This window comes from Melanotaenia boesemani, chromosome 21 (genome assembly GCF_017639745.1).
Source record: "Melanotaenia boesemani isolate fMelBoe1 chromosome 21, fMelBoe1.pri, whole genome shotgun sequence".
In the NCBI taxonomy this organism is placed as follows: Eukaryota; Metazoa; Chordata; class Actinopteri; order Atheriniformes; family Melanotaeniidae; genus Melanotaenia; species Melanotaenia boesemani.
In genome coordinates, this window is record NC_055702.1 from 25,694,783 (window position 1) to 25,709,298 (window position 14,516).

At 40.9% G+C, this 14,516-nt stretch overlaps 2 protein-coding genes across 2 annotated transcripts in view; one reads left to right on the top strand and one right to left on the bottom strand.

The window, feature by feature from the left end:
- Window positions 1–4,131: 4,131 nt before the first annotated feature.
- Window positions 4,132–6,220, bottom strand: LOC121632196 (inositol polyphosphate multikinase-like). The gene is made up of 4 exons (XM_041973441.1): window positions 6,154–6,220; window positions 5,821–5,882; window positions 5,303–5,384; window positions 4,132–4,935 (listed from the first exon to the last, which is right to left on the bottom strand). Exons 1-4 carry the CDS (start codon window positions 6,218–6,220, stop codon window positions 4,250–4,252), a joined length of 897 nt encoding a protein of 298 aa, XP_041829375.1. The 3' UTR covers window positions 4,132–4,249.
- Window positions 6,221–14,096: 7,876 nt separating this feature from the next.
- LOC121632104 overlaps window positions 14,097–14,516 on the top strand; it is a 29,763-nt gene continuing 29,343 nt past the window's right edge. Inside the window, exon 1 of the mRNA XM_041973293.1 lies at window positions 14,097–14,439. The gene's annotated coding sequence lies outside the window, so the exon portion shown is untranslated. The remainder of the gene's footprint in view (window positions 14,440–14,516) is intronic.

Sequence of the window (14,516 nt, forward strand, 5' to 3'; positions counted from 1 at the left end):
TCAGCATTATGTAAAAAGTAGATCCAGGGTGGTGTTCAGCACGGTGTAAAAAGTAGTTCCAGGGTGATATTCAGCACGGTGTAAAAAGTAGTTCCAGGGTGATGTTCAGCATGGTGTAAAAAGTAGTTCCAGGGTGATGTTCAGCACGGTGTAAAAAGTAGTTCCAGGGTGATGTTTAGCATGGTGTAAAAAGTAGTTCCAGGGTGGTGTTCGGCACGGTGTAAAAAGTAGTTCCAGGGTGATGTTCAGCACGGTCTAAAAAGTAGTTCCAGGGTGATGTTCAGCACGGTGTAAAAAGTAGTTCCAGAGTGATGTTCAGCATGGTGTCGCATCCCTTCTTCTTCTAACAACTGTTTGGAAACGTCTGGGAAGTGAGGAGACCAGTTGCTGGAGTTTTAGGAGAGGAATGTTGTCCCATTCTGGTCTGATGCAGGATTCTAGCTGCTCTACAGTCCTGGACCTTGGTTGTTGGATTTCTGCTTCCATGATACTCCAGATGTTGTGTACTGGTGGAAGGTCTGGACTGCAGGCAGGCCAGTTCAGCAGCCGGACTCTTCTCCTGTGAAGCCATGCTGCTGTGATGGATGCAGGATGTGGTTCAGCATCGTCTTCCTGAAATCTGCAAGGCCTTCCCTGAAAGAGACGTTGTCTGGATGGGAGCAGATGTTGCTCTAAAGCCTCCATGTACTTTTCAGCATTGATGGAGCTTCACAGATGTGGAAGCTGCCCACGCCACAGGCACTAATGCAGCCCCATCCCATCAGAGATGCAGCTTTTCACCTGTCCACTGATAACAAGCTGGATGTTCCCTCTCCTCTTTAGTCTGCAGGACCGCCGTCCATGCTTTCTAGAAACAAGTTCACATTTTCATCCTCGTTTCCACTTTGCCTCTGTCCATTTTAAATGAGCTTTGGTCCAGAGAAGACGGCGCTGGTTCTGGATCTTGTTCACATCTGGCTTCTTCTTTGCATGATGAAGCTTTAACCTGCATTTGTGGATTTGAGGGTGAACTGACACAGGTGTTCACAGACAGTGGTTTCTGGAAGTTTCCCTGAGTCCATGCAGTTGTTTCTGGAGTTTATTCAGCAGAACTACTTATGAGTTATGTAATTGTAAGAATTGTTTAGAGAATTTAATGGCATGAAGGGATATATGTGTTACCTGAATGTGTTCAATTATGTTTCAAAAGTTTTAAAGATTTTTTTTCTATGATCTTAACAAATCCTGTTTTCATTTTAACATTTTATGGTTTTCTTTGTGTGGTGGTTGGGGAAGAGAGACCATTTCTATGTAACCTAAGACTTATTAATGAATGAGTGTGTTTAATCCTCTGATTGAATTGTTAAAACACTTACTGCATACATGCATGCTGCCTTATATCTGATGATCAGGAGTAATAAAGGAATATTTACTAGTTTTCTTCATTTGTACCTTGTGCCGATGCATCTTTCACTTACTCAAAGTCAATTAAAGATTTTTAATCAACTCAAGATGTGTGACCTGTTTGTTGTGTATCATTCTGACTTGAAGTGCCAAGAGTTTGAAGTTTTCCAGAAGGTCTGCAAAGAAATGTGACCAACAGTGAAACTGAAAATAGTCTTATGCTTATGAAACCATAATCCTATCATACCAGACTGAAAAAGACTTTAGAGGAGAGACAAGTTCATAGTTAAACCTTAAAGGAAAGTGCATGTTTGTTAAGATCTCTACACAGTGTGGTGTATATCTAAGAATGATAATTAACTGAACATCCTGCAAGTATAGCGATCTACATAAATGGCAGGAACCCATAACAATAATATGACCTATAATGTTTCAGTAGACTGGACCCACAGAAGTTCAGAAACTCAGAACTGGAATGATACCAGTGCATCAATGCTAAAGCAAGTGTTGAAAACAGCAAAGGCAGGCTCTGGCATCTGATTCTTCTATGGAGACAAGGCAGATGTCTATGGGTAGTTTGTAGTTGGAGATATTCAACTGAAAAATTATGTAGTGAAATAGTAATGACAAGTTTAGTTCAAAAAGCAGGATCCAGAAACAAAAAAGAAAAGCTCAGGTGAAGACAGGTTACTCACTACTAGGCTAGGGCAGGCAGGTCCGGGAACACAGAGACAAAAACAGACTGTTCAGAGCCCACATCACTGCAGAAGCTGCACCACTCCCACTCAATCCTTCCCCTGACTCGTGACCCCAAGATACTTGAACTCCTCCACTTGGGGAAGGATCTCATTCATGAACTGGAAAGGACATGAGAGCCATGGTCTTGGATTTGGAGGTGCTGATTCTCATCCAAACTGCTTCACACTCAACTGCAAAACGCTGCAGCTATAGCTGAAGGTCATGGCCTGATGAAGCCAACAGAACCACATCATCTGCAAAAAGGAGAAACCCAGCCCTGTGACGACCAAACTCGACCCCCTTAACATCTTTGCTGCACCTAGAAATTCTCTCCATAAAGGGCAGCCTTGGTGGAGTCCAACCCTCAACAGAAACAAATTTGACTTACTGCTGACAGTGCAGGCCAAGCTATGTTACCAGTTGTACAGGGACCAGAGAGCTTGTACAAGGGGTCTGGTACACCATACTCCTTGAGCACCCCATACTGGAGTCCATGAGGGACACGGTCTGAGCCCATGCCAGCACACGCCAGGGTCTTCTAAGTATTACTTCCTCTGAACCACAACGTCCCAAGTTGAGGTCAGCAACCTCCCTCCAGAATCTCCTTGAAGCAGTCCAAAAGTCATTCTCCATGGCCTCTTCCAAACTCCTCCCATGCCTAAAGTTGCATTCCACTTAGCCTGTCGATACCTGTCAGCTGCCTCAGGAGTCTCACAGGCCAAAAAGGCCCAATAGAACTCCTTCTTCAGCTTAACGGCATCCCTCACTGCTGGTGTCCACCAACAAGTTTGGGGATTTCCACCGTGACAGTTACCAATGACTGTATGGACACAGGTCTGGTTGCCCCCCTCAATAATAGAGGCGCAGAATAAAGCCCACTTGGATTCAATTTCCTCCGCCTCACTTGGGACACGGTTGAAGCTCTGCCGAAAATAGAACTGTTTATGACAGGGGACTCTGCCAGAGGTTCCCAGCAGACCCTCACAACACATTTGGTGTCTACCAGACCTGAGCCACCTCACTACCAGGTGGTGATCAGCTGACAGCTCCGTCTCTCTTCCCCCAGGTGTCCAGGACATGTGGATGCAAGGCCGATGATTTGACTACGAAGTCAATCATCAAACTGCGGCCTAGAATGTCCTGGTGCCAAGTGTACATGTGGACACTCTTTTGCCTCAACATGGTGTTTGGTATGAACAATCCATAATGAACACAGAAGTCCAATAACAAAACACCAGATTCAGATCAGGGGAGCCGTTCCTTCCAGTCACACCCCTCAAGATCCCACTGTCATTGCCTAGGTAGAAGTCCCCAGAAGAAGTGCTCTTCCATCCAAAACCCCATTCAAGGACTCCAAAAGTGCATAAACACAAATAACAGTCAGGACCTATCCCCCTACCCAAAGGTGGAGGGAGGCTACCTTTTCATCCATAGGGGTAAACCCAATTGTACAGATGCTAAGTTAGGGGGCAATGAGTATGCCCATACCTGCTCTGCGCCTCTCACCGGGAGCAACTCCAGAATGGAAAAAGGTCCAGCCCCTCTCGAGGACAGTGGTTCCAGAGCCCAAGCCATGTGTCAAGGTGTGTCCAACTATATCTAGCTGGAACTGCTCAACCTTGTGCACCAGCTTAGGCTCCTTCTGGCCACAAGGCACTCACCTCCATGCCCCAGCTCTAGGCCCCATTCCAGATTGGGATCCCAGTGACCAGTGTCCAGGCAAGGGCAACCTGCCCGGACATGGGTCACATTCAACATGGGGGTCATTTCAGCTGTGCTTTGTCTGGTCCCTCCCATAGAGACATGGATGACCCTACCAGGGGCACAAAGCCCCAGACAACATAGCTCCTAGGATCTTTGGGATGTGCAAACAACTACACCACAGTAAGGTGGCACCTAAAGGTGGAGAGCATTAAAACCAGCAGAGTTTAACTGATTGATCATTGAATTCTTGCAGATTACATGCAGTTTCTTTTCCAAATGAAATGAGATGGAGTTTGTCAACAGTAGAACATATATCTTCCTGTTATATTCTTCCTGTCCATGATCAGAACAGGATGGAGTGGGTCTCACTGTCAGAACCCCTCAGTTCTGCTCAAACTCTCCTCTGAGAGGAAGAGGAGGAGGGTCAGGAGGAAGGACGCGGGACGGAGGTGTGAGCGGCATCACACAGGATCTGCTCCAGAACAGTCAGCAGGTGTTTCAGGCCGAAGATGTAGCCGTGATCCTGGCTCTGGCTCGGGAAGACGTGGGCAAAGTCAATCATCCTGACCTCCACCTCCGTTTCTCCGGCGTCGTCCTGTCCTCCATCACCTCCACATCCCTCCTCCTCCTCATCCCGTCTCCTGCCGCTGTTCTTCCTCCCTCCATCTTCATCGCGCTCTGACTTGTTTCCGTTGCCATGAGCTTCCTGTCTCGGGTCAGCCGTCTGCTTCCAGGTGGCATTGTCTTCCTCCCTCAGAGCTGAAGTCTTCTCCTCAGAATCTGAGCTCTTCATCAGCTGAGTAACACCATCATCATCACCACCCTTCCTGTGATTGGTGCAGCCCCACGGCGTCGCCACCTGGATGTTGTTGTTGTACTCAGTTGCCTCCTTGTCCTGACCAACCTTCATCTTCATCGCTGGATTGCTGTGAAGGGGGGAAGAGGCGAGGGAGGAGGGGAGGCCCTCGTAGACGAAGAGCAGGGAGCTGGCGTAAAAGGCCAGCTGGTTCTGGGAATGGAACCAGTGGAGGATCCGCTGGACTCTGCATATGTTGGCTGAGATGGCATCCTTCCTCAGACTGACTCCGTTATGGAAGAACTTTGCCAAACCTGGAGGAAGAAGAGATGAGTCAGATCTTCTCTCGTCAACTACAGAGGCAACGATAAAGTTAAAAGATACTAAATGATGAAATCATAAAAAATTTAAACAGAAGTTGAAAACCTCAAATCCTTAAAAGTCAGCTCTCTGTGTAAAATGTAACTAAAACCAAAATCTCATCATATTTTATTCTCAGTAGTAGATAAACAACATGTCAGATGATGAAACTGAGACATTTTACCATGTGATGGAAAATATGAGATCTGAGATGTTGTTGATCTTCTACTGGGAATAAAAGATGGATGATGGGATCTGTTTTTATTTACATTTTACACTATTTTAATTGTTTTATTCATAAATATTTCTCATAAAACCCACCATCTTTAACGGTGTCCTTATCCAGCCCTCTTCCATAATGTTGGTCGTAGGACTTAAACGTGTCACCACAGATGTCGTACACCTGAAAAACAAGGCAAACACAACAGTGTGTCACCGTGGTTACCAGAACCACATGAAACCCCAGCTCAGCTGGGCCACATCAGCTCATGTTCTTCCACCTCTGGGCTGGGTTCTAACTGGACTACACTGAACTGGACTGTGTCTGTAAAAGTGAGTTGACATGACTTTGTTCAGAATTGATGCTCTACAAATAAAGCTGCATTGAAACTGATTGGTGTCTGGCTCCACCTGGTGGTCATCTGGAGGGGCTGCATCAGGAAACATCTACACAGTTCTTCTCAAGGTCAGATTCATTTACTCCATCCTCTTTCTCCTTTTTCTTCCACCATCTCTTCTCCACCAAATTTTCTCTTTTACATAGACTTGTGTCTACCTTCAGTCTCCAGACCAGAATCTGGTCCAACTGTTCTGACTAGGTTGGACAGAACAGAGCCTACCTGTAGGACATCAAGCTGTCCTCCAGGTGTGTTGGTATTAAACGAGTTTATTGAGCCGGTCACTGACAGCTGGAGAACTTCTCAGGAGGTTTCTGATTCCTCCGTCATCACGTCTCATCATATTCCTGGAGCAGCTGAGCCAGATGGATCTTCATCTCCACTTTAAGAACTGATCATTGGTGAGGATGTTCAGGTTGTGGAGTCTGATAAAAACCTGAGTCAGACTGGAAACCTGAGTCCACAGAGTCAAACATCACTGAATCAGAAAACTGTTTAAAACGAGCTGTTCAGGACCAACAAACAGAGGTCGGACTTATCAGAGCTCTCACACACCCTCCTGCATCCGTTCACTTTTCCCAAATTCCTCTTTGATTATCTCCATCTGAATCCGGAAGTTCATCAGTTCTAATCGGCCTCTTTTCCTTCTAAACAAACACTTAGCAGAGAACAGGAAGAACATTTTCCAAACTCAGTCACGCAAACCTCAGATTCAGAACCACAGAGACACAACGCTGTGGTCTGAGATCCAAAACTGAACAGAGCCAGAACTTTTACTCAGATTGAGACAGAAACCTTTCTCTAGTTCACATAGCCAGTCCCGGTCCTGGTCCTGGTCCTGGTTCTAGGGCCTCTGCTCCAGCACACACTGCTCAAACAAATGCTAGTAGCAACTAGCTGGTTGCAAGTCTGAGGTTAATGCTTCTAGCTGGCCTGCTTTGTAATGTAAACCAATCCCAACATCATGGATTTCAGACATTAGGCCTAAAACTCGTGAAGAGAAAACAAACACCTCCCCACAGACACATTTCCTTCCTCTAGCTGCTCAGATGTGATGAAGGCTGCATGTTTCCTCTGGTCTTAACGATGTGTTGGTGTTTTCTGTACCATATCCGTGGCTCCGTAAACTTTCCTGCTGCAGCATCAACTCTGATCTTTCCTGTTTGTCACAGATGAAACTAGACATGGAGACAAATGATGAGTCTTTGAGACAGGCTGCTCGTAACAAAGAGCCCAAAGATCCAGTTTAAACTGGTGAAGACGTCACTGGTTCATCCCTTGAGTTGGGAACCTTTTTCCTGTCTGAAGGGTTCAGAGCTCGGAGTTAATTTCCTCTGATCCGGGACCAGAACTGGACCCTCAGAAAGCCGGAGAACTACTGTTGAAGGGCTGCTGCTGAGGGCCCAGGTCTCTGGGCTGCCCTGGTCTGCCTCTGACCTCCGTAGAGGCGTGGTCACATTTGCATGATCTCACTCATCATTCTTCATCACTGATCACTCCTCATTCCTCATGCTCTGCATGCTGACACAGTCACTGAGTTGTCCAGTGGGTTTATATACTGAGAGATCATTCTTCTTTTTATTTTCCCTGTGAGTTAGTATCTGGTCGCTGTTATGCTACTTTCATGATGTCTTTTTGATTTGGTTATTATTTAAAAACTCTTAATGACTAGCAGCTCTGTTTTTTTTCTTTTCTTTTGTTTGTTTTTTTGTGATTGTTTTTGTTTTTGTAAAAGCCGTAGATTTTCTGGTGTGTTCATGTACAGGTGTAACAGTTTGTTGTCTGGTGATGGTGTGGATTGAAGGGTCGTTTCCTTCTGTCTGTGATCTTTTTGTCTCCTTTCTTCTTTCCCTTTTGCATCTTTTTGCTATTTTCCATCTTTTTCTGTCCCCTCCGGTCAGGTCCAGCAAGATTACATAGATTCCGTGATCCAAAGTAAATAAATAAATAAATGAATCAGATTATTAAGAGGAGCCTTACCCATAGGCCTCCTCTTGGCAGAGGAAATTTGTTCAGCACGATACAGCAACCAGATTATCATTTTGCTTGCTATGATGCTGGACAGGACAGGTTAAAAAAAAAAAAACAACAGAACAACAAAAAAATAAAAACTTCAGATCTACTCAAAACAACCAAACATTCAATAAGTTTTTTTTAAATTATTTAACCCTTTAAATGCCAGTTTGGGTATTTAAAATTTTAATATTAATTTAAAAAAACAAACAAACACACAAAACATACCCACACATGCTCTATTCTACACGGGACGACGGGACATTGTTGGGTCCGTACTCTCCTCTCTACCAGAGACTTTTCCCAAACTGAATTTGCTTGTCCTGTAATCGTATTGATCTGGATTCTGTCTCAGATATCCGATCAGTTTCATCATGTTTTTTTTATATCCAGTTTCCTTTTTGTCATAGAGCCATTTATGCCTGAACTGTGGTTTTTGTACATTTGTATGTTAAAAACAAAACAAACAACTTAGTTTCTGCATAATAAATGTCGGGGATTTTTTATTTATTTATTTATTTCGACATAGTGAAAGTAAATAAAACATATTACAGAAAGGAAAAAAACAAAGACCGAAAGGGTGTAGGCTGAACCTAGTAGCTTATAAAATGCCTACCCATTACTAAAACAATGTTACTAATTTGCTATAATTTACTAAATTGACATTGAAAAAAGATTTACATCATTACCCCAATTGCTAATAAGAGCAACAACAAAAAAAAAAAAAAAAATCTTTTGCATGTCATTTATCATGATACTTCATTATTATATCATTTGTGTACTTTCTTTTAAGTGATTACAAAGTAGAACTCATTTTTAAGTCATCAGAACAATTGTTCCACAGTTTGACACCAGTGACAGATATACAGTGAAACTTAACATTTGTCCGTACCCTGGGTTTGCTAAACATTTCATTTCCTCTAAGTTCATAACATTTCTCCCTCTTTTTAAACAGCCTCTGGATACAGAATGGCATTTGATTATTAATGACTTTATACATGATTTGAATTGTGTTGTAATCTACTAGATCTCTGAATTTCAGTATGTGTAACTGAATGAATAGTGGATTTGTTGGTTCATAATACTTTTTTTTACAAATTATATGTATGGCCTTCTTTTGCAGTAGAAAAACTGAATTTGTGTTTGTGTGGTAAGTATTTCCCCATATCCCTACACAATAGGTCATATGTGGAACAATCAATGAGTTATATAGAATAAAAAGCGATTTCTGACACAGACAGTCCTTTACTTTGTACAGTATTGCAATAGATTTTGACATCTTGATTTTAACAATTTATATGTGATTTCCAATTTAGATTATGGTCTACGATAACTCCTAAAAACTTAATTTCTGTAATTATGTCAATTTCATAATTTATTATTTTAATATTTTTGTAACTATTTGATGTACGATTTGCAAATGTCATACATTTTGTTTTCCCAAAGTGAAAAGATAATTTGTTGACAACAAACCATTGGTTAATAAACTCAAACTCTTTTTCCACTGTGTCCAGAAGCTGTTTTAAGTTGTCTCCACTACAAAAGAAAGTTGTATCATCAGCTAATAAAATGCACTTTAACAACTTGGAAACAAGACACAAATCATCAACATTATAAACAATAAAGGGTCTAGCACAGAGCCCTGTGGTACCCCACATGATACCTGTAATAACTCCGAATCCGTATTATTTACATGTACAAATTGATATCGGTTCTCTAAATAACTCCGTAACCATTCAAGTGCAACACCGCGGATTCCATAGCCATGTAATTTTCCAAGAAGTAAATTATGATCGACCGTATCAAACGCCTTCTGCAAATCCAAAAATACACCAACTGTAAATTCTCTTCTATCAATTGCATCTGTTATCTGTTCAATAAATTCCATTAGTGCCAGTGAAGTGTTCCGATTTTTTCTAAAGCCATATTGTTGTTCACACAGTAAACTGTACTTATCAATGAAGTAATTAAGTCTTATAGGAAATATTTTTTCCAGTATTTTAGAAAATTGAGGTAAGAAAGATATGGGTCTATAATTCAGCAGCAAATGTTTATCACCAGTTTTATATAAGGGAATGACTTTTGCTATTTTCATTTTTTCTGGGAATTTCCCAGCAGTTAGTGACAGATTGCAGATGTGAGTAAAAGGCTTAACAACAGATTTAATAATGTGTTTGATCAGGAACATACTGTGACCGTTCCAATCAGCTGATTTTTATTCTTGAATTTATCAACAATATTAATAATTTCCTGCTCATCAGTTTGTTTAATGAACATTGAGTTTTCATTCATGGTAATTATGTTTTTGACCACATCAGCATTGGCTGGAGCTCCAGTGGAGTCAGATATCTCTTTACCAATATTAACAAAATATTCATTAAATTTGTTAGAAATCATACTACTTTCAGTAATGACATCATTTCCAGAACATAAATAAGGGATAGAATTACAATTTGATTCATGATTTGTTGTAATTTCTTTTAACACCTTCCATGTATTATTCATATTGTTTCTGTTATTTTCTAATAATTTACTGTAGTACTTTTTTGTTTCATACCTTAATATACTTGTGAGTTTGTTTTTATATTTCTTTTATTTGTTTTCAGCCTTCAATGTTCTTTGTTTGAGAAATATTTTATATAATAAATTTTTCGTTTTACAAGCATTCTTTAGACCATTGGTCATCCAAGGCTTATCTCTGCGTTTGGTTTTACCCATTTTAATCAACAAAGGGCAGTTTTTATTATATAAATTGGATAATATGGATATAAAGTCCTCATATGCTTTATCAATGTTATCAACATAAATTTTACCCCAATCTTGAGTTTCCAAATCATTTTTAAGTTGGTTTATAGAAGTATCTGTTACTGATCTGGTAAAATACATTGAGTATGTTTTAGGTGTTTGTTTTAAGCCAACATCTGCAGAAATAAAAATTGGCAGATGATCACTCAAATCATTTATGATGAGACCAGCTGTTATATTCCTGCCAATAACTTTTGTGAAGATATCGTCTATAAGTGTAGCAGAATGTGTAGTTATCCTACTAGGGTACATTATGGAGGGGTACAGTCCCATACAAAACATAGAATTTATAAACTCGGTTCTTTGTATTTGATCATGAGGATTTAGAAGATCGATTTTATAACAGTTTTGGATTTTTAAAAAATTGGTGGTAAGACTTCTACTATTGAAATGTATTTTTGATAGTGTTTGTTCAGGAATATTTTTTACTTGGTCACCATTAAAGTACTGACAATCATGTTTTATATTGTGAAAAAAATGATTTTCAGGATCAATGTCATTTTATGCACTGTTTGGTCTGTGCTCTGTGTATTCAAATCCTTTAAAACGTAAATCATTTTCCATAATATCTCTTTCACGATTAATTATACTAAGCTCTATAGCTGTGTTGGTTGAAATCATTCTGTCATTCATCATACACAATAAACCCTTTACAGCCCACCATCTTGACTGGTTAGATAACCAGTTTCATGTTGAAGATTATCACTGGTATTTTTCCAGTTCTGTTATCTCTCTGATGACTAGAATCTTTGCCTGCTCTGGGGTCCCATTCAGTTTAATGTATACCTTACAATCTGAAGTCCATGTTGACTGTATTTTTTTCTGTTTTCTCATTAGTCGTGCCTGACTTGCGATGTCTGCATGTTTTTTTATGAGGTGTTCATTAACGTAGACATTAGTTCCTTTCAGCTTTCTTCCCTGTTTGAGCAGTTCTTTTTTTTGTTTTCTGTTAGTGAAGCGGATAATGATAGCCGGTTTTTTATTTTTATTATTTTTTTGGAAGAGGGTGACATGTCTCTATATCCTTACTTTCCATCTTTATGCCCATGCTGTCAAAGTAGGCAATAACTTGTTGTTCTAAAGAGAATTGTTCTTGCTCTGGTGGGTCCCCAATTTCCATTGCTGTAACCCTTGCATATGACCGGTGTGTGGTTTCCAGACCACTGATTATCACATCATTTATTCTGGAGTACTGTTCCAGTTCTGACACTCGAAATTCCTTTTCCTCATTTTGTCTTTTCAGGTCTTTTATTTCTCCCATTAGGTCCATAATCACTTTTTGTTGTTTTGAAATTGTCGATATTTCTTGAGACATAAAGTTAAGAGACTTTTTTATTTCTTCTATTTCCTCATCAGTGACAACATTTCTTTTGGGTGGCATATTGAAAACAGACTCACCAGTGGTACAGGAGACCAGGTGGCTGTAAGCTGATGTAAATCTAGCCTAATGGCTAATAGTCATTAGCATGGTACCTGGCTAGTCAAGTGGTCTCAGCCAGGCTCCTCTTGGTAGACCCAGCGGCTAGTGGTGGCACCCGGGCCCCATAACTGCTGATAGCTCTGGGCCTGGTGGCCGCTGATCCCTCCTGGACCTGGTGGCTGCCGGTAGCTCTTGGGCCTGGTGGCTGCCGGTAGCTCTTGGGTCTGGTGGTTGCTGATGTCTCCTTGAAACTAGTTGTTTGTTGTTTGTTTGCTGCTGGCACAGAGTCTGGGCATGGTAGATCCTGGGCCTGGAGGCAGCAAGTAGATCTTGGCCCTGATGGTAGCTGGCAGATTTTGGTGAAAAATGAAAGCCAGTAGCTAACACTGGGCCTAGGCCTGGTGGTAGCTGGTGGATGCAGGGCCTGGTGGCTGCTGCTGGATCCTGGGCGTGGTGGTTGGTGGTGAATCCTGGGCCCCGTGGTTGATTGTGGAGCCTGAGCCTTTTCTGATGGACCTTTTCTTTCTGTAATTAATTTCAGATCTCATAAGAACAGCCTGATTGTGATAACAGCAGATCTAGGGCAACAAATTCTCACTCCAAGTTCAGTCAGGTATCAGTGCACGCCATCCAAACTCACACCATCGCAGAGAAACGAAGAAACCAGAAACCTGGAAAGAAGCTGAAGCTTTGTTTTTACCCAAGGAAACACTGGAGAGTTTGTCCTGGTTGATGCAGAGATGCTGCTCCAGTTTTCTCTCAACTCAACCAACAACCAGGTCCTGGACCTGGACCTGTCTTCTTCTGGAGCTGACCTAAAGCCAGCTTTAAGACTATCAAGGACCAGTTTAAATATCTTGTTCCAAAGGTTGCCCCAGAAAACAAAACACATGGATGGAGCCATGAGATTCATGTCCAGGGGCCTCATTTATCAAGCTTGCGTAGGAAGAAAAACTGGCGTACGCCAAATGCAGTCAACTTTTGGGATTTATGAAAACCAAACTTAGCAGCAAAATGTTCCTCCACGCAAACTCTGACCCAGGCGTACACACAGAATCTAACAAAATGAGAAATGGCGACACCAACGGTCCAGGATAAAATCAAGGAAATGATGTGAAATGTGAGACATTTCTGTACAATCCACTATTACCTTTCACACCACATGTTAGATATTAAAGCTGTTTGCAGAAATAAATAAAGACACACATTTGATTTTAATTCTACTAAGAGCGCACGCTCGGGGAAAAAACAGGATGTTCAGGAAAAAGGGAGATGATATTAATAAGAACCTCAACCACTAAAACATGTTCTGTCATTGTGAAACAAAACTTCCATGTTATAAAATCCATCCAGATAAATAAGGTGACAGTCTGCTGCCAGCATGTAGCCGTCAGTGTGGAAAGTAGCTTTGGTCCTTCATTCCAGCAGAGCGGGACCAGACTGGAGGCTGGAGGTCTAGAAGTCATGTAACACTAATGAAACACACAAGAGGAGGATTTCCTTTTATTTATCTATTCTTACACAATGCTTTTTATTGTTGTCCTAATTTCTGTCCTGGTGTTCTGGATCTCCTAAAATCTACAATCAGTTCCTTAGTCTTTGTCACATTAAGCTGCAGATGATTCTGTTGTTCCAGTGTAAAGACATTTTATTTGGTCATTTTATTTCTTTTGAGTACCTGTCAGACCATATAATGTACTTATTATTACTTATTATTTTTGTGTGTGTGTTCTTTTTTATATCACCTGTGTGCTCCTGCTACTGCACCTGTACTGTTGTAACAAAGCAATTTCCCCACTGAGGGACTGATAAAGTTTTCTTACTGTTACTTTATTATTATTATTATTATTAGTTTCACTTTAAGCTGTATTCATAAACTGATATTTTTAATCATCTAGATATCTCCAGGCTTCTGCTACGTACTGTATAGAATGATGGGACTGGGAGGATGGTGTTGGTTTAAGTTTATAAGACAAGTACAGTGTATAAGCAGTTTCATAAGAAAGTTATTTTTCATTCATAGGAGTGGCCGTCTTTCCGTCTCAGCTCAAAATGCCCAGGACAATTCTTTTGTCCCAGTCCAGCCCTGTCACAGACTTTCCAGGTGAAATAACAGGAAATTATAAAACAATGAGAGAGGCAGCTAAAGAAAAAGTAATCACGTAGCTGGTTACAGACTGACCCGCCTAGTAAAGGACTGGTTGGATGCCATGAAAGAAGATTTTTTTCTGCAGCTTATCCTGTGTCAGTACTGTATCTTCCATAATTCTTTTTTCTTTTCTTTTTTTTTTATCTCTTTCATTCATATGGTTTGCATAGACTTTCACATAAGTACTACTAAAACAAATGGGACTAAAGGATTGCTCTCTAAGAAGGATAAAGAAAGAGAGTTTCTGAGAAGTCATGTGATCTGTCCAGGGTTTATAAAAACTCTGTTCTGGTCCTGATATGGTTTTTATCACTGCCCCTTGTGGAAGTTTTATGAAGTGATGCTCAAGTGTTATTTTCCACATTTTCATTTTGGTTTCTGCTGAGCACAGACCCGTCTGCGGTGAGGATGGCTTCATGCTTTTCTCCTTTCATTCAAGCCTTGGAGTAAATTTGTAAGTAAACACATTTTTAAAATAAATGAAAAATTCACCGTTTTGTTAAAAAGCAACATATTATTTCAGCTTTAACT

Excerpts from the sequence above, each read along its gene's own strand:
- LOC121632196 (XM_041973441.1), bottom strand. The coding sequence starts at position 6,220 with ATGAACTTCCGGATTCAGATGGAGATAATCAAAGAGGAATTTGGGAAA. Across the intron at positions 5,883-6,153 it reads AAGTGAACGGATGCAGGAGG|TGACCGGCTCAATAAACTCG; the intron begins GTGTGTGAGAGC and ends TCCAGCTGTCAG. Across the intron at positions 5,385-5,820 it reads GACAGCTTGATGTCCTACAG|GTGTACGACATCTGTGGTGA; the intron begins GTAGGCTCTGTT and ends CTTGTTTTTCAG.